Source organism: Synchiropus splendidus, chromosome 16, assembly GCF_027744825.2.
Source record: "Synchiropus splendidus isolate RoL2022-P1 chromosome 16, RoL_Sspl_1.0, whole genome shotgun sequence".
Taxonomy (NCBI): Eukaryota; Metazoa; Chordata; class Actinopteri; order Syngnathiformes; family Callionymidae; genus Synchiropus; species Synchiropus splendidus.
The window spans coordinates 5,160,475-5,185,159 of NC_071349.1; the positions used below are offsets into that span (position 1 = coordinate 5,160,475).

The 24,685-nt window shown below is 41.3% G+C and overlaps 1 protein-coding gene across 4 annotated transcripts in view; it reads left to right on the plus strand.

The window, feature by feature from the left end:
* Positions 1–14,836, plus strand: part of adck1 (aarF domain containing kinase 1) — a 37,195-nt gene extending 22,359 nt beyond the window's left edge. For 2 of the 4 annotated variants that reach the window (XM_053845387.1, XM_053845390.1), the window contains 5 exons: positions 586–702; positions 4,547–4,696; positions 6,684–6,881; positions 12,649–12,842; positions 14,053–14,836. In XM_053845387.1, coding sequence (XP_053701362.1) covers positions 586–702; positions 4,547–4,696; positions 6,684–6,881; positions 12,649–12,842; positions 14,053–14,221 — 828 coding nt within the window. In that variant the 3' untranslated portion in view covers positions 14,222–14,836. The remainder of the gene's footprint in view (positions 1–585; positions 703–4,546; positions 4,697–6,683; positions 6,882–12,648; positions 12,843–14,052) is intronic. The other 2 variants (XM_053845388.1, XM_053845389.1) reach the window with 2 other exon arrangements.
* Positions 14,837–24,685: the final 9,849 nt, after the last annotated feature.

A 24,685-nucleotide genomic window follows, 5' to 3' on the forward strand; every position in this document is an offset into this window, starting at 1 on the left:
TTAACCTATGCACTGTGTTTGTGATTTATGTTTTCAGGGACTGGGATAAGCAGAAAGGTTTGGAGGACTACTATCAGACGGAAAGAAAACACACCCCCTGCACCCGCTTGGAGGCTGCTGCACTTACTGAGAGCATCCTTTGGATGATTTCACAGATTTAAATGATTAGGCTAAGTTGCTGCTGTCACGCATTGTGTTGTTTTGTAAATTGCAGCTGTCACTGCTGCTGTTATTTTTTATTTATTTTATGTTGATAAGATTTTGGTTCAGATTTTATTTTTTAATTATAGGATTCCATTGCACTCCAACTGTGTGCACTTTATTGTTGTATTGTTCAATACAATTCATTTTTGAACTTGATAATAAAAATATGTTGGAAAGAAGAAATTTGTGTTTTATTCATGGAGATAAATTAGCATTAATTGCTATATAGGTCAAATTATGGGGAGATAATCGAATCGAAATTGTATTTAAGAATGAATTGTTGCATCGAAAAACTATTTTCTAGATTAAACTATTACAAAAATAATCGTTTAACCCAGCCCTAGTTGGATGATTTATAATTGGCTTTATATCTGCCCTCAGGTTCCAACGATCCACTGGGACTTGTCCACAAAAAGAATCTTGACAATGGACTTTGCAGAAGGCGGCCAGGTCAATGACAGGGAATACATGAAGAAGCATGGCATTCAAGTGAACGAGGTACTTCTACACACTGATGACCATACTGCTGTGATGTCAACGTCCACCTGTATGCAATCAACTGCATGGTTTTTTAGAGGCATTGTGCGAGTACCAAGTCTAGACAGGGTTTTGTCACCAAATGTTGATTTCTGAATCGGCATCCGTAACGTGTTATAGGAAGTATAAGTCAATTGAATATCATTTCATTTTTTCCATTTTCTTATTGCTCTAGTTTCATTTTTTTCTTATCTATCAAATAACATTATTTTTATTATTTTAATCAATGACAACCATTGTTTATTACCTATTAATATTATTTGGGGGTTTTTTTCCCAAAAGCATCTTCATCATTGTTCTTTTCTGCTCAACTGGCTGTAGATGTTGTCTTTGCCAAAACACTAGCAGAATCATTATTAAACGCTGTTATGACAGGCTCACTCTGAGCTTTGACTGTGTAGAATTAAAAGCCTTGGAAAAGAGTGATAATGGAATTCTGCACAGTTTACCGGAAGGGTTGGAATGATTAAGCTGTAGCAGCACAGCGAAGAACTTCTGTCTCTGTGTGTAATCACAAGATGGATGAGTCTGCAAATAGACTTTCCTCTGAATACAGCCATATGACGTGACCAGCATGGACCACTGCCTTCTTTGTGTTTTGATTTTCTCACTTATTGATAAGAGTGAAGTTGTGATCGTTTGCTCTGTATGTCAACCTTGTGAAGTGTCTCATAAAGAATGTGCTAGGGAATGTTGGGCTGCGATCTTATCAGACCGCCAGCAGACTAAGACAACAAAAGAGTAATGAGTAGCTCCTCATACCAGTGTCACCATACGCTTATTGACTGCTGACACCACACAATGTAGCATCAGTGGTAACTGCACCCTGTGGATAAGAATCCAATCGTGGCATGGAGCAGTGCAGAACTGTGATTTGCTGCAGTACCTTGTGCCTTCGAGCTCCATAAAGGGTACAATCTCTTGCTACTGAAGGGTCTCTCTGACGATAAATATCTGTCAATGCATGTGTAAGACACCAAAGTGCAACACAAATGACCAGAATGGACTAATGTTATCCTGGATTATCCTTGGCGACTATTTTTTTCAGGGCTATGCCTTACTGTGCTGGAGAGGAGTTTCCAATGTAGTTCTTCATGATGTTCTCACATAGTTTGTCATATAATGTTGTTGTAATGTTGTCTTATAATGTTTAATTTAAAGAGATTTGCTTGAGAATAATGTAATGTAAGTAGACTAACATGTCGGCAGCTGCAACTGGGAACCTTCTCTCACTACAGTGAGAGCCTGGCCTCCAACTGTTATGATTGATCAGACACGAACTGAGTATCTGACATTGTGCAAACAGGATAACAATAACATATCACATTTAGGAGCAGAAACACTATTTAAACATGCACTTCCTGCTTGTTCTTTCGTCACCTCTTTGGCTACAACTCATTATACTGACCATATCTGCCCTGGATGCGCTGCTTCTGCTATCACTCAAATCGGAGGAATTGATAAGAGATGCTTTAGATTATTGTCGGAAGTGTTGAACATTCCAACAAGAGCAGTTTTAGTGGCATTTCAATCAAAAAAAAAAAAAAAAATATATATATATATATATATATATATATATATATATATATATATATATATATATATATATGTATATATATATATATATATATATATATATATATATATATATATATACATATCTTAGTCATTTAAGAATTTGGTCAAATTATATACATTCGGCAGAAAAAGTATTTATACTGGTATTTCCTGTGTATGTTGTGTCCTTTCGTTGCTTGGCATGAACCCACATATAAGTGGCTAAACTTTACTTCTATTAGTAAATATACGTATATATATATGTCCGGAATTATTCATACCCCAGGCAACATCTCAGAAAACTCTTTTTTTGTTGACCAGTTGTTAAGCACTGATCAAAATACTGTCTTTTCAGAAGAGTATAAAGAGAGGGGACATGTTCTAGTTGTTCTAATTATCTAGGCATGATGGTCCCCTGTGTCAACACATTATTGCGTTAATAGTGCTTCATTACATCATTAGTGATTTTGTTGTTTTTTTTTGACCGCATTAATCCAGTGGGACACAATGCGTTCCCGGGTGCCACGACAGTGGAAATACATTGATAGCCATCCATTTGAAGCGAGCCAAAACGGAGAGAGCGTAACCGTTGTAACCATGGCATTTAAGCAGCCATTTACAGGAGAATCTGATCCAGTTTAAACTCTCACCGAGACAACACAAGGTTTCTCTCACACACTCACTTATTTCAAGTCATTTAATGCATAAATGAACTCTGTGAGGTGGTCAGCAACAGCTCAGTGTTCAATGATTGCTGCAGATCAAATAAAAACTTTCCCGTTACTAGATAGGCACCACTGCAACAAATTGACACCCAGTAATTTTATTAATTTATTTTGACCGATTTGTTGTTGGGATTCTGTGTTGGGGATGCACAGAATTTTATTTTATTTTATTTTATTTTATTTTATTTTATTGCTCTCAAGACAACATGGAACGTTTAAGTGCACAAATTCCTGGTCCACTGATCACACAGATGCACAAGACACAGCTAGGATGATAACAATAACAACATGGAGGAATCCACTGAGAATACATTACTTGGACGTATGGGGGCGGGGGCAAGTTTCATTTTAAGACAAATATTTTCAAGGCATGAAAAGAGCTTTAGTTTAAATAAGGTGATATAAAAACTTGAATGTAGCCACCATTGTGATTTATTGTGCTATTGTCCAGCTGATGCAAAATAAACAATATTTTGTTGTATCTATGGGTCCATCATTTGATTCAGTAATATACCAAATTCATTCAAACTGAAATATGTGGCTTCTTGTGGCCTATATTCTTATACCATTAAACTACAATTAATTGAGATTAATCCATCACAAATTCTCTAATTAATTAGATTGCATTTTTTAATCGAATCCCACCCCTAGTTTTATATCAACAAATCAGTTCTTGCAGTGGAGTAAAAGTGGTGGTTCACAGTGACAATCTGGCTAAGATGCCATGGCTCATTCAGCAAACACTGACTAACCTGATTTTATTGTTAATGTGTTTTCTCAAGCAGAAAGTGCTATTGGATGCAGACAATGCAGCAGCTTCAATTCTGACTTACTTAGTCACTGGCTCACACGAATATACATGCACAGACAGAGACACACAGACTACCATGACCCTGTGTATTTCTTCTTCTCAACAAAGTTGGTAGTCTTAATCAAAAGTCTTATGATGATTTTTGCAATGCGTAACATATTTGTTATGCGTTTATTGTCACAGCAGGCTGTTAGGATATCATGTTTACAGATGTTACAGTAACTTGTGGATGACGCAGTGGCAAGATTACTGTATTTAACATTTAGCGTCCAACTTTGACCTGTTTCATTTGTTAATAGTCACAAATGTTTTGGTTCTGGTGGCTGCATATTTTCTAATTCCATCACACCTGCAGTATGCTAGACCTTTGACAGTGTCAGCAGTTGTGCGTAGTTGAGAACTTTTACATCACTGTCTCCTTCTAGTACCATTTTTTCATCCTGTTTCATGTAGTGATTGAGTCAGATGTTTCGCTTTTTATTTATCTTGCTTGCATTTTTGATACAAATTCTGGTTATACTTGTATCATCAACCTTATCAGCATTATGTGTTGTGAATAAACCTGGAGGATTGATTGATTTGAAGAGAATTGAAGAACACTGCAGGGAATTGTAGTTAAGCGATGTAGTTTAACCGTTCTCCACACTGGTTACATGAAAATTCTACATATGCGAGGAAATGATAATGTTTTCACTCTTCACACTGTCTGCAGATTTCAGAAAACCTGGGTAAAATGTACAGCGAGATGATTTTCATCCATGGTTTCGTCCACTGTGACCCTCACCCTGGCAATGTGCTTGTCAGAAAGTGTCCGCAGAGCAAGATGACTGAGATTGTCCTGCTGGACCATGGACTTTATCAGGTGGGAGATCTCTAGGCTTCCTAGACACAAATAACGGCTTTTCATCAATATTGCACTCCATTTTTCATCCCGCTGCCTTCTGCAAATGTACAGTAAATTGCAGCAATTGCATAGTCAAGGTGCACAAAAAAAAACAATCTCAGTCACACACAGATGTATGCACACACAGGCATCCACGCACACACATACACACACACCACATTTATTGTACCCTTTGCAGACTAAAAGCTTTTTGATAAACTGCTCATTTGGTGTGTTTGTTACAGAGTGCAGTCTGTTGTGCTCGGTCTGGTGTCTTTCAGAACATGTCAGTACTTAACACAAACACACTCATGTTTGTATCTTAGTCCTTGTGGGGACCTCTCATTGCCATAATGCGTTCCCCAGCCTCTCACCCAAAGCAAACTTAAACACAATTATTATGACCTAGTTATTTTGAAGTTTTCATCTCTCTAGTTGAGACTGAACCTTATGGGGACCGCAGAAGCATAATAAGGAGGTGTTTTGTCAAGAATTGGTCCCCCCCCCACACACACACACACACACACACACACACACACACACACTGGCATGTACACACACATTCTTGGAGGTTCCCCACTGACTTTCATGCTTTCCCCAACCCCTCACCCTCAACCTTACCATCCAAAACAAATGGCTAACCTTAACTAGGACTCCTAGCCAAACTTAAACCCAATTATAAAGACATAGTTATTTTGATTTTAGTTATGTTTTAATCCTCAAATTGAGCCTTAACCTTGTGAGGACCGGCAAAACAGTCCGAACTAAACCGTCTTCACAAGGAGTCTTCCCCGAAATAGGTCGTAATAAGTACAGATAAACTAATCCCACATGAACACACACAGACGTCCAGACACACACAACAAAAATGTGTGTATATTGGCATGTACTCAGATACCCAATAGTACAGCATGTGTAGTGTTCATCAGTAGTGCCTAGTTATTAATATGCTACTAACTCACACAAACTCTTGTCAAGCAATGTGGTCACCCTACTTTACATTGTATATTTGTGTATGAAAATGTTTTTATCATCCAGATGTTCATGGTAACACTCAAACTATTGTGGCTGATAGCGATCACATAGGTATAAAGTATTAACACTAAAATTCAGACTACTTCCATGATATTTGTTTTATGACAGATGTGTTATTTTCTTTCAAAACATAATTATCCTGAATTCAGAATAAAAGTGGGTTTTCAAATGTCATAACCTAAGTCAGAACAATTGTCATTTGACATGATATTTCTCAAACTATTTAACATTGATCAAGTTAATGAAATATGGTTTCATCTTGTGGAAAAGCTAATTCATTCATTCACGTAGCGTGAGAATAAATTTTAGGAAAGTGACAGCATGCGTCATAGTTTAAAAAATGGTGCTGGCCTGCACATATATTTTCAGCCATTGGAGTCTACTATGTTGCTACTCTGGTCTGATGATGGTCATGTGAAAAATAAGGGGAAAGAGTCTAGTGGGAATCACTTTTGTTTGGATGTTTACCTTGTTGTATTTGTCTGTTGATTTGTCATACATGTTTATCAATGATATATGACTGATGACAAACACTTTTTTCAATGTTTGATTTAGGCAAAGAAACACAAATAAAAGCCATTAAAGACAACAGAAATGCTGTATCCACGCGAACGCAGTGGGTTCAGTTGCTATAAATTGCACACAGACCTCTCATTTCATTTCAATGTAATGGCTATGTTTTCAGTGTTTTTTATTGGTCTATAAGTGACAAAAGCGATTGGTGTCTTCACTGCAGTCATGAGACACGTATGCTGATTGAACAGACGTGGTGTCTGACTGTAATAGTGATGAATGGAAGAGGTGTCATGAAACGTGTCATCTGCTCTATTATCTTTCATATTTCAATGAAACCACAACATGACAGCAATATTTTGTAATGAAGTAGCTATAATTCTCATGCAACTAATTCCTTTCTACTCTGTCCCATCAGGTACTGCAGCCTGACTTCAGGATGAACTACTGTCGCCTGTGGCAGTCTTTGATTCAAGGCAACATGTCTGGAGTGGAGCGGTATTCTCGCAAACTTGGTGCAGGAGATCTCTACCCTCTGTTTGCCTGCGTACTCACCGCTCGCTCCTGGACCGCTGTCAACGCTGGCATCAGTTCAGTGCCCGTGACACACTCTGAGGTAAGCACACCTGCTGCAGGTGACCTCCAACTGCTGGCTGAGCTGCTGTTGGGTTAACTCACACAGTTTGATGGCATGGTTCTGCTTTCAGGCAGGTTGTACTTGTTTACAGCTGCAATCCAAGAATTTGATAGTGGCCCTTCCCATCCCGAACTGTCACTGTGGGAAGACATTTTGAAATTTGTTGAATTACTTGTACGTTGAAGCTCTGAAAAGTTGCAGGGCTGCGTTGGCTGCCTGGGCTGTGTTGAGCTTTTCCTTTTTAAAATGGCAACTGTAGGGTGTGTTTCAAGTATGAAGGAATCACAACACGCCTCTCCTCTGTTCAAGTTTGAGTACTGTAGAGAAGGTTATGTACAGTACAACAGTGGGACTTTCAAGTGGGTGTGGTCTTGATCCGGGTGGTGAGACAATGGACCTTTGAGTTTGCATGTTCACGTGTTTTGTTGACTTGTAAGATGCATACCACCTTGTTTCTTGTGCTAGCTTGTTTGAGTGGGGACTAAACTACTTGTTCAGCACATACTGTACAGGAAATAAAGGATCCCCCATGAGTTGATTCCAGCTGTTGTCTAGGTAACGCAGAGACCTTAAGTTCTAAATGGAGCCATTTACAGTTAATTGTAAGGCACCCTGTTATGTGAGATGTTTCATAAGTGGAGAAATGATGGAATTTGAGATCAACAAGTATGTGAGTGCAGCATGTTCAGAATCTGGACTGAAAATCAGAGCTTTGGATTTACCAGTCCCTCAGTTTCTGCCTGTAGTCATACACTTTGAGTGGTGACTGACATTTGTGTGTCCACTCGTCGTGTTTCTTTGTAGTCTGACATCTTCTTCCATCTGTTCTTTTGTCTTCTCTCCTCTATTCACTCAGAGCGGTGTGTCCCTCTTCACGTCCTCTTTGTAACCACTAATGATGCATTCCATTAGTGTTAATGCAGTCACATGTGCACCACCGTTGCTGAGTGCTTTTAGAGCGACGGCTTTTCGATGGTGTTTAATGCGTGAATATTTCCCCTTTTTTTAATTAATATTGCTGCTCTTCAAGTTGAAAACAAAGCATTTATTCAAAACCGAACCAAGATGGAGCGACAATTAAAGACGTTTTTCGTAATTTCCTCTCTGCTTTAATTCATTTAGCTTCCTGCTTCCTTCTTTTGTCCGTACATTTTGATCTTTTTTTTTTTTTAATCTATTTTAAATTATCTTTTTATTTCATGTAAAACAGATCACATTGTACTTTAATAACTTGATATTGGATAATTAATTAAATCATAAGAAACTTTATTGGTGTGTTTTTGTTTGTTTGTTGTTTTTTTTATCTCACAGTGACCATTGCGGCTTTTTTCATTCAGACTACAAGGTCTGACAAGTGATGTGTGAAACTTACTTTAAGTCTGAAAAGAATTGTGTTGATTTTTTTATTTAGTGCTGTCAGGTGATTAAACAATTTTTGATCGGACAAATCTCAGGAAATTTGATTAATCACAATTAAATTTCATTTTTTTTAATCTATTTTTTTTAGTTTCTTCTTGTGGACAGACTAAAAACGAAGTGAATATATTTATGCACTTACTTTGTTATTTACTCACGTTTAACAGTTTATGTAAACAAAAAAATGTATTCAAAAAGTTTATCCTTATACATTTTTTAATGTATAGGTCTGCCATCCGTGGTTTCATATTTAATGTATATGCATATATATGTGAAACCATTTCCCCTTCAGTTTCAGTCTCTTTGGCACATTAACTGAACATTCTGCATGGACACACAATGGGATGAATCTACAGATATATCTTAAAAAGCTGTTTTCCTCATCATCACATGTGGGGTGAGGACCTACTGAAACAGTTTCCTGTAGGAAGTCATTGCAGAGATATGACTATATGGTCGATGATGAAATATTCACAAGCTTAGATCACATGACCATGATTTTTTGTAAGTTTTGAGTTGTCTACCCAGGCACCCTGGAGAACTGTTGAGAGAGTAAAGAGTTGGTCTGCAGTTCCATGGCCAGGACAGAACCTGCATTGTTGCTCTTCAATCCAAGGTTCAACAATCGATCAGACCCTCTTCTATTTACCAGGGAGGCTGAGTAGTGTGATTCCTCTATATAGTTGGAACACATCCTCCGTTCCCCATTTTTAATTAGGGGAACCATCACCCCAATCTGCCACTCATCTGGTACTGACCCAGACATCCACGCAATGTTGAAGAGACGTGTCAGCCAAGACAGATCCTCAGTGTGACCTGCCAGTCTGCATGTGTTTTGTGGCCTTGGAGAAGGCGTGTGACTCCTCAGGTAGAGGTTGTGGGAGGTGCTTCGGGAGTATGGGGTGCAAAGCTCTGTATTCCAAGTGCAGGTGTTGTGTCCTTGGGGATTATATCTCTACATTGGCTTGGGAGCATCTCGGGATCTCCCAGTGGGAGCTGGTGGATGTTGCCCAGGAGAAGGGTATTTGGCGCTACCTTTTGAAAGTGTTGCCCCCACGACCTAGCAAACAGATAAGCGGTTGAGGATGGATGGATGGATGGGTTGTCCTCCCTGATGAGCATCTTTTAAGTGATAGTAGTAGGACTACAGTACCACAGTAGTGTTCAATAAACTTTTTAAATAAAGTTTTGTTGAGTCGAACTCCATTGCTTCAGCCTTGATGTAGAATTTGCTCTCAGTACTCTCAAGTCTGTGTGACTTAAACTCTGGCATTCAGTAAGTTGCCTATGATCATCAGGTCTTTGTGGCAAATCGTAAACATCCATTTTAAAATACGAAATGTTATTAGCATCACATGGAAAGCATGGTCATGCATTTCTTTCAGCTTGTAACACAGGGAGTTATGACATTTATAACTTTCAAATGAACATCAGATATACATCCCTTCTGAATGCAGTTGCCTCCTTAAAATGTTTTTTTTTTTTTTTTTTGCATTGCAAATTTCAGTTTCACTTTGTCTCCTTTTTTGGGGGGGGAAGAAATGTAGCTTGTAATACAGTGCATACTAACAGATCTTAAGGATGATTATGACATTACTCCTCCCTGCTTCCTCATCCCTATCACTAGCTAATACAAAAGGAAGAAAAGCAAAACCCCTCGCCTCAGACCCTCCCTGTCCCGTCTGCATTCCTTGTGCCTTTTCCATGGTCTATTATTGCAGCACTTGCTATACAATATGTCCTTAGTGAGGCTTTCACATGCAAATGCTCGCAGCGTCACCTTCTCCGTGTCCTACTGACAGCTGCTCAGCCCGCGAACCTCCTTCTTATAATTGCTAATTGTTATTCGCAGAATCAGAGTCAGCATTGGAGAAGGCCCGTCTTTTGCTGGATTGACTGCAGGAGTTGTTAGTTCATGCTTTAGCTTTTGTATTCAGATGATGAGATTTGTTTTTCTTCTTCTCCTAAATTCAAGTGTGGCAGAGATGTGGTGGTTGAGTTATAAAGAGAATAAAGAAAGGACACAAAGCAGCATTGATGATTTTTTACTGGTCCGTCTCTGTTTATCGTTTCATTTTTTTTTTCTCTAAACTTGTGGTTGTCAACTAATGTGGATTTGGGATGGAGCTGGCCGGCATATCACCATTGAGAGCTTCAGTCAAATGTACTGAGGCAACACTCTTCTCTATCAATACTCTTTTGTTGTTTTTGTTCTATGTTTTAAATGAAGCCGCCTTCCTCCTAATGTTAAAGAATCCTTTAAAAAATCCCTGGATCCAGAAGGTGATCCACATCAACACATCCTCACTTCCATGGTGTAATATACTAACGTTGCCTGAGGTGTAACACTATATACTTTACACTATATTTTTGTTTCTTTAACTTTTTTCCAATATTCACAGTCAAATCACTATTTCTGTGTTGCTTGTCACATCACGTCTTGCAGCAGAGGTACATGAAAAGAGGACAGAGTTGACTGGCTGTCTGCATCTTCATGTGACTGTCAGCTTGTTATCTGGACTGACAGCTCTGACAATGACACATGCTCATGCACACTAAGAAAACACAAAAGTCCACATACGTCCATTTATCCCATTCAGATCCAAGTACGCCCACGTCTTCAATTCGACAGCAGCAAATGTGACATGTCTGTGTCAACTATAAAGCAATGAAGATTTTCAACATTGACACATGCAGTATGTCGCAAAAAAAACACGTCAGGGCAACAGACAGATATGTTTACCATTTGGAGATAGTTGTTCTAACCGTTGTAAACATTATAGTGCAAGCCTTATTCACGAAGCTCCAACTGTTGTTCCTCACTGAGAAATACACATTTCTGTCCAGCTAAATAATAGTTAACTGAAAATATTGAAACAGAATTGGAATCCCTTGAGCACCCTAACCTCTACTCTTCATCCACTACACAGAATAAAATGACGAGTAGACATTGACACGTTTGCTCACATCACAAAGATATATTCCCCATATTTCATGACACACACAGTCTTGCCACGTACCCCAATGACTGTCAAGTCCGGTACAGAAAGCATCTTCTTTGAGCGTCTGAGTCCTTCAGTGGTCTTCACTCTTGTCGGAGTGTGAATGTAACTCCTATGTTCACTGTCAGTCGGGATCCTGTTTTCTGTTCTGCTGTGAATTACTCCGGCGCTGCACACACTCACAGCGAAGAAGTCGGTCAAATGCGCAACTTTCAGCTGTTTTTAAACCTGATGCGCCTCTAATTTGATCACACACCTTCACCACAAAATGGAGGGAGGGATCCTTGTCGGACCCGCAACGCCAAAGACTGTCTGCACCACAGAGCTAACGGCTAACGTGACGTCTCCCTTCAAAACTTTGATACTCATGGACTCTCAAAGTTTGCTTTGTGGTTTAAAAGTTGCCGAAAAAAACTAAACACCAAAATGTAAAGAGAGAAACAATAATTGTCTTTATGAAGCAAGTTTAGGCAAAGAATGCTAAGGATATGTCTGGAAACTCAAAACCACAATAAAATCATGCAAAAGAGAAGTGATAAAACCAAAACAGTTATTTCAAGTAAGTAAATAAATCAATAAATCATGATATATTTTTGCCATACTGCCCACCCCTTTCTGGACACATTTGAAACAAATATATTTTCTGCTATTTGTTTCTGCAAATACCCTGGCAAAATAACAACCTAGGGTCAGTAGCTACAGTTTTTTCACAAATGAATAGGGATTTTCTATCGGACTTAAAGCACTGTTCAATATGAAACATATATATATATATATATATATATATATATATATATATATATATATATATATATATATATGAGAATTATATGTTCATGTCTAAATTCTTCCAAATGCCGCTTTAATAAATACCAATAGGTTCATTGTCTTGTGTGTCAGTTGGAAACCAAAAATGATTTAATGTGTGCTTATTCTTAGCATGATCCCAGACCTCAAAGGAGCTGTATCTATTATTTTGGGGTTGCACTGTCTGGTAGTTCAACGCGCTGTTCTTCTTTAAAATCATATAGCAAAAGAAGGGCCGCTAATAATGCACAACATTAGGGTCCCGTTACTACTGTACCTGGGACAGAAATTTCAGGACTGCTCAGAGGGAACACAGCATAATTGTCACAGATGAACGGATCAAAGCAGCTCTTCCTTTCTGCATCATTCATTGTCCCTTCTCTCCTCCCACTACCGTCACACCCCTGAACAACTGTCTGAACTGTCTTCCTAGTCCACATTTGTACACATTTAAACATTTTTTTTTCAAAAACAATTGTCCTTGTTTTGGTGCATCAGTGACAGTGGATTTCTCTTTGCAGGATGTTGAGATTCGAACCAACGCAGCCCTCTATTTGCCCCAGATCAGCGATCTCTTGAACAGAGTCCCACGACAGATGCTGTTGCTGCTCAAGACCAACGACTTGTTGAGAGGGATCGAGACTACATTAGAGACCCGAGCTTCCTCCTCCTCTTTCATTAATATGTCACGTTGCTGCATACGTGCTCTGGCCAGGTAATACTTAACACTTCCTAACGTCATTTACATAAGCATCTCCATTTGGTTGAAAACACTAATCCAGTACATAGAAGTTGACTGGAATTGACTTGCATTTCTAGTCAAGTTGTCGCAGGAAATTATACTTTTTTTTCACTTCAACTTCAGCCAAAGGATTTGACCTACAGGTCCCCTCTGATCCAGTTTTTCCTCGTCCGTATTCGACTCTCACGCAATAATAGAGTAGCTCCACGTTGAAATACGTTGCGGCATTTTAACACGTAAGTAAGTGTAACAGTGAAACTGCATGGCGTCACTCCCGACTGAGACACGGAGTTGCTGTCAGCTTTTTTTTTTTTTTTGGATGCGACAAAATGAAAATTCTTCAGAGCAGTCGGTCTCTGTGGTTAGTGGCTCAAAGGGGGCAAGAATAGACATAATGGTTGCTATTAAAAGCCACTGTCGTGATGTGACTGTCACGGGAGCTCACCTCCAGAGCCATATGCAGCCAAGACCTGCATTATATAGATGCAGCTTTACGCATGTCACATACCGCTGTTTATCAGTTTTACTCAAAAATACCTTGACAGCGCAGTATCCAGCTGCGATTTTGCTTGCGTCAACACACCACTGAGTCCCGGCCATGTTGTTTTGGTGTTTTTCAGACGAAAACCAAATACACACTTTATGGCCTAGTTTGATGGCTGAATTTTCAGTGCAAAGTTGACAGTTTTATACATTGAAGAGGAATTTCTTGATGTTGTTGTACGTGGCAAAATCGTAGTATTCACTTCACCACTTTCCACTTTGTATGTGGTCCCCTCAGTAAGGAAGCAGTATTTCAATTGGCTTACTTGGGTGCAAAAGTTCTACATCCCTAGGAATTAGACCCATACATAGCACTGTAGGCAAGAACTAGAGATGATACAGTGAGATGACACTTATTTCTGACTTACACTTTTGAATATTTAAAGCCAGCTTCCCTGCCTGCCACGAATTACTTCTATTTTCCCAGGTTTTAAAACCAGCACAAGGTTTAGTTAGATGGTGGGCCGTGTGGCTAGAGTTTTTCATGTTGGTTTAGTGAGTCTTGGATATAATAGAATGTCAGAACTGCTAAACTAGTCAAAGACATTGCATGGTAAGCTGTTGTTGCATTTACGATGAAAACAAAAGCTGGTTTGAGGACATCAGATTTTGTACTGCATTTCTTTCTTGCTCTGAACAGACACAAGAGGAGCAAGACCACCTCAAGGAAAGTTCGTCTCCGTATCTCACTGGCAGAGTCGTTCAACCTGTGGAAGCTCAGCTTGTATGAATTCTTGCTCTGGTTCAAGAGCTCTATGTTGGGACTCGGGCTATCCGCTCTGCTGGGACTCTGCTGGGACTCATCGTAGACTGGCATGAGGACACATCATCTTCTACATCGGGTCCTCTAGTCAACATTGGTACATCTGCACATAGGATGTTTTCTCATGTTTGCTGGAGTCCATGAGAACACACTCCCATCTTGTCTTCAAAGTGATGTCACATGTGCACAAGTAAAATGGTTTGCAAAGTTAATCTTCCCACAGACATTTGTGGAGGTTAAATTGGCTGACATGTGATGGGACTGTTCACTATTAACTGTACTTTGTGAGTACATTCATTTGTACACACACAAACCAACTGACCAATTTGTTCTCAGTCCAGTCACCTTGTAAACATACTCCACTGGACTTCATCTTGTCTACATGTGGAGAATTAAGCTTGCGCTTTATTGATCTAACGTCGATAGCTGTATAGATTTAACTTCATGACTTCTATCTTAGAATAAGTGTTCCCTCTAATGCTGATATCAGACTGAGTAAATTATGAAGACAGCTGGACTGAGAAAGTTGTGAAGACAGCTGCACTGGAATATCATTTACTGTCATGAAATAGACCTCCACGTACTGTACTTAGCCAAGCTTTGTTTCCGATGTTAACAAATACAGCATACATTCATTTGACGTTCAAATGAGTTTACTCAGGTGTGGACATATATATATATATATATATATATATATATATATATATATATATATATATATATATATATATATATATATATATATATATATTTAATTATTTCCATTTCCTTGCCAACACGACTTGTTACCTCAATGATTGAGCCTCTGAATGTCATGTTTGACAGTCAAGTTACGGGAGCACTGAGCTTCATTTTAATGTGGTTGCAGAGAAGTATTGAACTCTAAAGCCTTCAGAGATGACTTTTCCATATGATGATACCTCAGGTGCACTTTGCATCTCATTAATGTTACACAAATGGTGTTTTTATTGTTTCATTGATTTCAAAGTAATAGGTTGTCAAGTTGTCGTTTTAAGTTCATTTTAATCGTCACCATGTTATTTTGCCTCCAGTATCACAGTGATTGTCAATGGTGGTTTCTGATGCAAAGTTTCTGTGTATAAATTGTGTTTTATCTCCTTCACTGTGGTTTCTTCAGTTTTTATTACCATTGCAGCTGTAGCCTCTGAATGTTTTTCAAGTTTGTGCTTATTAACAGGGCTGTCAATAGATCTCCGTTAATCGCACATTTTGCTCTAAATGTAACTAAAAGGAAGATTTTTTTCAACACAAGAGGGGCCTTTAGCTAACAGAGACATGTGGTCGGGGGAGGCAGGTGGTTGAGAGCCCACGTTATCCGCAAAAAAGTCTGATTGCAGCTCAGGAACACCTAAATATGAGAAAGTTGCATGCTGTGCTGCAGAAGCTACCTATACAATTGGTGTGTGTGATACGTCTGGTCCAGCCCAACAGTTTTTGATCACAGGAACCACCTTTTTGGGGCCCATACAAGTAATACCACTGAATTCATTATGTTATTCTTGATTTAATTTGTATTCAATAACCATATTTAATCAACTTAATCTTATATCCCAACCAACTGCAGAACCAGGCAAAATCTTAAGACCAGTTGAAAAATTGCTAGAATTTACCCTTTGCACTTTTGGATCTTAATGAGGTTTTAAGTAGAGCTACAATATGCAAAAGCAAGAAGGGGGAGTGAGACAAAAGCACTTTGAAAAAGTAATTTATTGAAAACAACAAGTAAACTGAATAAACTGATCAAAAGTTTAAGACCTTCACTCGGAAAAATTACAAAAAAAACCTCTCCAAACCAGACCAAAATAAAATTCTCAGTAGGGCTCAGTCATGAGTTCTTGTTAAAAAAATTCAAAAATTTGTTTGGGCATGGTTGATGCGAGTGTTTTCAGGAGGCTATTGGGAACATTGCTCCAAGTGGTGAAGATGGCTTCATGAAAGGCATCAACTGTCTGGAACTGATGGCCATTTTTATAAAGTTCCCTTGCCATCCATCCCCAAATGTTCTCTATAGGATTTAAATCAGTGGAACGTGTGGGATGGTCCAAAAGAGCAATGTTATTCTCCCTGAAGAAGTCCTTGGTCAAGTGAGCGTTGTGAACTGCAGCGTTGTCCTGTTGAAAAAACAGCTGTTACCACACAGACGAGGACCCTCAGTCATGTGGGATGTCCGCTGCAACAGCTGCACAAAACCAGCCACTGTTTGACGCCCCTCCACCGCGTGTAGCTCCAGTGTTCCCCTAGAATATTCAGGTCTTTCTGTGTTAAGCAGAGAATAAAACTTGTTTTCCACCTTTCAATGCCCCGTGTTTTGCTTCCTGGCAAAGACAGGCAGTTTTGTGGCGTTGAGGAAGACGAGGTCTTTGAATTGATTTTTTGTTTTGTTAAACTCTATTTCCTGATGGTTATTGCGCAGCAGTCGGCACCAGTAAGGGCTTTAATTTGGGTCGAGGACTGGTCAACTGGTCTTAAGATTTTGATCAGGTCTGTATTTACTCAAGTCATATTCACTTGAATAAATAAATAAATACAATTGATGCAAACTATGGAGAAAATTGGATAAACTGGACATGTCATAAATAATAGATATTTAATTTAATAACGTGTAAATATCATAAAACAATATAATATAAATATATATTTTTTCCAAAATAAACTGTAAAGATAGAGGGGCATTTCACACTGCAGACTCTGTCTCAAGACAAACAGTCCTGTAGCTCGCTATGTGTGCGAGCGTTTGATAACTCACACGCCCCTTATTTGGCTGATGAACATCTGTTCTACATCAGTGTGCTCCACCCAACATCCACCAGCTCCAACTAGGGGATCCTGAGACGCTCCCAGACCAGTGTAGAGATATTATCCCTCCACCTGGTCCTGGGTCGACCACTAGGTCTCCTCCCAGCTGGCCGTGCTTGAAACACCTTGAAAGGAAGATATCCAGGGGGCTTCCTCATGAGACGCTCCAACCACCTCAACTGACTCCTCTCAACACGGAGAAGCTGTGGCTCTACTCCAAGTCTCTCCTGAGTGACAGAACTTCTCCCCCTATCTGTAAGGGAGATACCTGCCACCCGTCGGAGAAAACAAATTTCAGCCGCTTGTATCCGGGATCTCACTTCATCAGATTCAGGTACAGGACACCCTAGTTGTGAAGCCGTGCGGTCCCAGGCCTTTGCCATTCTTGGAGGTCGGATGTGTAGAGCCTCACAAGTTGGGCACCAGCATCTATGGTTGGTGCTCTCTTCCATGCCGGAAGTGGAGAAGGAATAGGTGCTGGCGATCCCTCTGTTGAAAGAGTGGCTGTTGGACCAGAGCTGGAGGAGGCAGCTGGACGGCAGGAAGCAGCCAAGAAGGCATCTGCAACGCTACAAGAGCATGTACATCCAGACATGTTACTGACATGTTACCAATCAGTACTCCCGACTTTCGTTCGGTCGTTGGACCCCAGAACCTTCACAAAGTGTGTGGAGGCCAGACTCAAGCTGCTAAGGACACGCAAGCTGAGGATTCTGTCGTATTTAGGCGACTGGTTAATCCTCGCCAGGTCACGGAGGAGTCACGTATACACACGCAGTTGGTGTAGGAACACGTGACCCAACTGGGGTTCTTGGTGAATCACCGCATGAGTTCACGGAGTATCTGTCAGTGCACCGTGTATCTGGGAGTGCTACTGGACTTGGTATTGGGGTGTGTGTGCACTTGACAAATGTGCATCCAGCCCATCCGTCAACTGACTTCGCAGGTAAATCAAATGACATCAGCAGGCACCATGACGCCCCACCTGGGATTTATGTCAGCAGCCCACCCAGTAGTTCAGGGTTTGGTTCTGGATTTGCTGCACATAAGAGAACACCTACGATGGTTCGGTCGGCTGAAGCTGCACCCGGTCCGGGACAGTGATCACATGGTGGTAATCCTGGTGTGGGCCATGCGGGACATCAGTTCCTTAAAACTCTTTCGCCCACCTCCGGCGGTCAGTTCCGTCAGGTGTTCACCAACGCATCTCTGACAGGCTGAGGAGGCACCTGCGGTCAGACAAGCGTCAGTGGTGTGTGTCCCGGCACATCAATCTCCTGGCCATCTCAACCCTCCTTTGGGCGGAGATGCACTGGGTCATCCAGTATGGCGGTCCGTCTCCTTTATGCCTTTATGCCCCCTCTACGTCTGCTGCTGCCTCTAATTCGGAGAGAGTGCTAGTGGTCGCTCCAGAAAGCCCAAGCGCGCCATGTACAACTGGCATTGGAGGAGTCATGGGCTCTCCTCCCCCACCCCCTCCCGAGTCCAGATGCACTGTGTCAGACAGGAGGGGCGCTGTCCGCTCCTCCAGTGCTGAAACTTTGAATGCCACCAAAAGTTTGGCTGCTACAGGGCCGGCTTGAAAGAGAACTGGAGCCAAAGATGTTGCACATGCTCATGCCCCGTCTCTGCTGTGCTGGCAGTGTCGACACTGAATGTCTTCCCCCCCGCCACAATAGCACGTCATGGCGGCTACGGACAATGATCTGTCAGGAACCAACCATTGGTATCACGTTTCTTGCAATGTGCTTGCAGACTCAGACTGCAAGACCTTCCTTTTTGAGATACTAGACTGGGTCCCACCAGTCCCGAGTGCATCTTCTTTGGTGTTGAGGAGTCATCCTTGTTGCTATGACCGAACCCCACTTTTTTTCCCAAGGTGTTGCCTCTGACAGAACAAGGGGTTTCACTTTGAAGGCCCTCCCCTGTACTTGCCCCAGAGCCAACTCCATCATTTGTGGCCGATGAGAGCAGGTGCAGGAGTTCAGATGCACGGATATTCTGTTGATCTGGTGGTCGGAAAGGCGAGGCACTGTCCCCACAGTGTCTCTCCTCTTAGTTAAGATCTGCCATTCAGCTGACTTGTGACGCAGCAGGAAGTGAACCTGCAGAAGGCATCAGGGCCTCCACTGTGGCCCTTTTTCACGGTGTATCTGTGAGGGACAATTGTGCCGCTGCGTCAACCATTCTGATGTCTGGCTGCCTTGGAGTTGTTACGATAGAAATGACATCCAGCGGTGTTGCCATGGAACACACAAGGGGGCGTACATGAGCCAACAGATTCTTCGTTGTGCTGCTGGGGAGTAAACAGGCAAATAAACTGGCTTACTGTCGTTATCAGGTCATGTGTCCTCCGTGTTTATATTTCACTCATCGTAGAACTGAAAAATTTTTCAAAACAGAACACCATTTGTGTCATAACACATCAATGCGTTGTACCATATGATCCTCCACTAGTTCCATTGTCTATTTTCAAGAAAAGATGATTCAAACCATGAATCTCCAGGGTTAGATAGGAAGTCAGCATCAGTGAGCAGAAGTATGGTTTCATACCACAGAAACCACGCCACAGATCTGATGTTTTCTCCTGAGAATGTGATACACATGCAATGCTCAGTCTACAGTGCAGGGGAACCGCCTGCACTATAGCGCCTGCACTCATTCACCGGGCAAGTATAAGGTTGGCATGCTACTTCCTGCTGCTGACAACGTTCGGCATAAGGAGGAAGCAGGATGCCTGCAACTGGGTACTGTATGAGGAGGTTTCCACCCTCCATTTCCTCTGAGCAGATAGAGAGCAGCAAGCACAGTCAGGTAAACACTACCCCAGAGATGTTTTTTTTCCCTCTGCCTCGACTCAGTTATTACATGTTCACATCTACACGTACTCTTCTTTCATACCTTCATTTCATACCTTCCACCGGAGCTGAAGCACCTCCTACCTGTTGGGCTGAATGACGCTCCCAATGCCAGCAGGTCAACTGGCCAGAGTTACTAATGGTTTATTACGCTGTGCCCTACCACTAACCCCAACTGTCGCTGTCCAATGTTCTGGTCAGTTCAAACAGTGCCACCACTGCAGTATAGCTATGTTGAGTTGTGTTCTATCTCACTTGTCATGTCATTGGTATCCTGGATAAAGTATTTATCCTTTCTCCCAATTACTGAGTTTGGATTATGGAGTGGATTATATCCTCCAGGCCGTTGATGGATCAGTGCACACTACTTGTGTACTTGAACTACTTGTGCTACTTGCTTGAGCTGATCGAGCTAAAATAAACTGTTTCTTTTACTCAACACTGGTATCCTGTTCTCAGTTTCTTCCCCAGACCAGCACGCTGTGTTCAGTCTCTGCATCTATGGTGCAATGCTCCATCACCCTGGTTTTTCTCTCATGTGCGCGCACAACTGCCGCATGCCTCAGTCAATGCTCCCTCTTACTTTTGCTCAGAGTAGTAGTAAGTACATTTTTACCTGTCACACGTGACTTTATCAGTAAAAAAACATAAAAGGAAAAAGAAAGATACCCATCATTGACTTTGCTGCTGGTTGCTGTTTGTTCCACTGCCATTTGAATTGTCGGAGGATGCATGAGAATATCCCCATCTAGATTTTTACTCTGAAGAGGATGGGTCCAGCAGCCTGGAGATGTCCTATATGTCTAGCTCATACTCCAACAGGCCCAGCCCACTCTGAGATAGTGTTTTTGTGCTGTTGGTGCTAGCGTATGGGAATCTCGTGTTCTCTAGTGAATGATCACCCAGGCCCATACAATGCCTTGCAAACTTAAGGTGTAGGTACATGATGTAGTAGTACACTGGTAGTATTTACTTTTAGGCTCTTAAATAACATTTCAAATAATAATGTTATAAGAATGGGACGACGGATTATCCACATTGGTGTTTGTCAATGCCAGTATTAGTTCTATTGGCAATAGTCAGTATTCACAGTCTGAAAAAAGTGTAAATGTCACAACAGGGAATCAAAGTTAAATCTCAGTTATTTCAACTCTGCTATAGCCCCCTGATCTTCTGTGGTACAAGCAGTTGTGTTAAAGTTGTATCTGCTTGTCTGTGTGATGCAGCTATAAATAAACAAAGAAAGCAAACTTTCTACTTAGTTTTTCCATTATCAGATTTGAAGAAAAACGCTGGAAGTAATTGACGCATGTTGATGTGGCAAACAATAGATGCAAACTTTGAACCGGCTGATTTGATTGATTTTACATTTACATTTTCCAGAATTTTTAATTGATCAGAGGAGCTTTTAGACACAATCGCAGCTCCACCATTCTCCGATGGAAGTGTCTCCTTAGCGGCAGTGTTTTTAATTCAACTTGATGGTCTCATTTCCAGCCTGATGTTATCCCTGCTGCTGCTGCAGACAATCTCTGTGCCACACTCTCTCTGCCTCCTGACGATTCCACCTCTCCGCTCTTCATCCTGCCTGTGTGTAAAGATGTAGAAATACTCGCAGCCACATGACAGACAGCCAAGTATGTTTAATGGAAATTTTAACAGGATGGAGTCTGTGCTGATTTGTAATGCCCCGTCAAGTGAGTTGAAATTAGCCTTGTTGGCACATCATCTACATGCAGCTGCGCTGCCGCACAAGAGACCACCAGTCTTACCACCTGAGGCCAATAGTGTAATTGAAAGTCTCACATCAGACAATTTCATTTGCTTATGTGGAAAGTCCTGTTAAAAAATCGATTTTCGTCACTGGAAAGAGTCATGATACATGAATACAGTTGGTTTTCCTGCTACAAATTTTATTCATGTTTATACCTAGTTGGTGAACAGTGTCATGTCTCCACTGATGGGTTAAGTGAGGGGGTACTCTGTCAGTCATGCAGGGTGCGATGGTGGGACAGGGTTGCTAGACTGACCAGGTGTACACAAATAAAGGGGGAGTGTCTTGTAATGTCAGAACGATCTTGACTCCCACCTTCAGCAGACAACCACCACCGTAGCCTCAATTGTGGGGATTCTAGTTGCATCTGTGAGGAAGTTACTGGAGTGCCTGAAGAAGGAGGTCTTCCATTCCTTCCAGACTGTCATTTGCTGAGACCACAGAAACCCTTTTCCGTGCTTGAATTTTTTTTCAGGCAACACATTTTTTTCTAAAATCCATTTTTATTTGACTAAATAATTTGGCGACCTTAAATGAGGCAGGTGATGCCAGCAGTTCTTTCCAGCTTTTCATTTGTTCTTCCATGACTTTGTGGATGAGACATTTGTGATCTTTTAGTTTTGCCACTCTCTAGTTAACTCTATTTGACCGATCTGGGAGTGATGACTTGGTCTTTCCAGTGGATTGTTTACAGCTTTCAAAAAAATTGCTTATTCAAACCCAGAGCTGGGAAACCCGGTCCTTAAATGGCCAGGGTGGTGTATTTTTTTGGTCCAACTGATCAAGTGCACAGAGACCTCAGCCAAACCAATCAGCACCTGACTGACTGTCAAGTGATTACCGTCTTCAGACACCTGATTGGTGAAACTGTGTCCTCTTGAATGGTCAGAACAAAACCGAGCACTCACCGTTGCCCACCCCTGATTTAACATTTCACTGTTTACTGAGGGGGCTTCATTCTTGACAGGCTGCTGGTCTCCAATGATATTGTGAGTAGCAATTTGCGAGAAACACGGCTGTATTGAGGTGGTGTCAGAACATTCTCTGTCCCTGAATTAGCAAGCCTCCGGCTGTCATGATCCAAAAGGTGTCTGACCCAATTGCAAATCGATACAGAAGACTCAGACAGCGAGAGTAAAGTTTAACACAAATAAAGCACGAACAATAACGATCAAAAGAAGACGTCGACACCAAAAGCGGAATGAGGAGGACACACACGCAGGGAAGGGTGAAAACCTGAAAACAGCAAGAACAGGTGAACAAAGTTAAAACCGGGACAACTGAAACGCACTCGGACATTAAACTCATGAGGCCAAACAACTTAAAGCGCTAGGTAGTGGTTCTACATACAAACACACAAGGAAGACAATAACACTCACACGTTATCAATGGAACTCTAAGAATGAAACGAGAAACAACTAAAAACACCGTAGGTGGGAACAAGAATCAAATTTGGAAATACAAGTGATTGGAGGGTCGAGAGGGGGAGTTGTACTGTCAGACACTAAGTGACCATCTGGCAAAGCAGACTGGAACTCAGGACAAGATATCCATGCCAGAGTAAACAGTGGAATGAGCTCCAGCTGCGCTGCCATTAAGCTAGACAGAGTAGGATGACAAACAGGAAAACAAGGCACGGAACGCAGGAAGTAACAAAATAAAAGCACCTAACAACTGATCGATGACACCGGCGATCTTCTTTAGCGACCATTTGCCACTATGAAATCACTTTTTTCTGTTTCCATAATTGTCAGATTACATATGCAGCACAGTGAGTGACAAATCCTCTGCTTCCTGGCTTCAGATGGTTATCCGCTACCCAAAATAAAATCATCTGTCCCTTGTCTCATTGGTTGACGTTTAAGGAAGATTTAATTGAAATCTATTCATTCCCTTATTGTGCTGACGCTGACAAAAACACTCCACCCTCAGCAGAGGTCATTATATTATTGTTCAGGCTCCAATTCAAGCAGGCACCACTGCTGCAAACCCAAGTTCTATTTAAACCTCAGTATGTTATTGCCTTATTTGTGTCAGCCAGGCCAAACACACAATATGAGCAAATGTAAAAGACATCTACATCTAAATAGTTCAATATTACGCGCCAGACAGGTGCATGCGGGTCATGAATTCCACAAGAGAACTGGTGGAGTTGGCTTCAGTGTGGGTGACTCCAGTGTCACCATGGGTTTGTTCCAGTGCTGGGGGTAATAAATGAGATGTCACAGTCAATTGGCCCACGCCGGTCACAGCAGTGGACAGCCGCGCAGCCTTCTCTGTTCAAGAAAGTCAAGTGTTTCTGTCTCACACTTGTTTGTGTTGCCAGCGACACAAAGCTCCCTCACTTGAGCTGTGGGTATTTATCCCCAGCAGTTATTTCGTCATGGTGTGAATCTGCTGCTGGCATGGTCAGCCCACCACTTGATAGATGTGCCGCAATTAATCGTATTAGTCCTTCATAAAGCTGATGATGAAGGTGACACCGGCAGACGCTGCTCCCTCGTGTCCTCTCCGTGAAAACATGTTAGGTTATGATGCTCATCAGCATTAATCGCATCAACATCATGGTCAGAACTTCCCTGCCTGCACAAACATGTCTCACCGAGTGAAACAGTGTTCAGTGCTGAAGCACTGGCATATGTATCACCAAGTCTGATATCTTGAGTATTATGGCATAACAATTCACCTATGAAATATCAATTGTTCTGTTTTGGGATTCTGATCGTCACACTTTAGAAGGATCACCCCATTGCGCAGCAGTAAATCACCGACACAGCAGAAATTCATCCAATCTGTCATGGCTGTCTGAGGTTGGTCTGTCACATTGGACCCAGGTGCAATGTGTGCTGGACAACAGAAGGCATGGAGACGAGATTAAATTCATGATTTAATGAACAAAGACGAAGTTATACGCAGACGAACAGGAACGAAGGAACGAAAGGCGCCGGAACCAGAACACGGACCGGGAACTATACCTCAGGGCTGGGGGAAACAGAAGAGAGGCGAATTATAATCAACACGCACACACTTGAGGAAATAACTATATCTATGAGAAAACAAA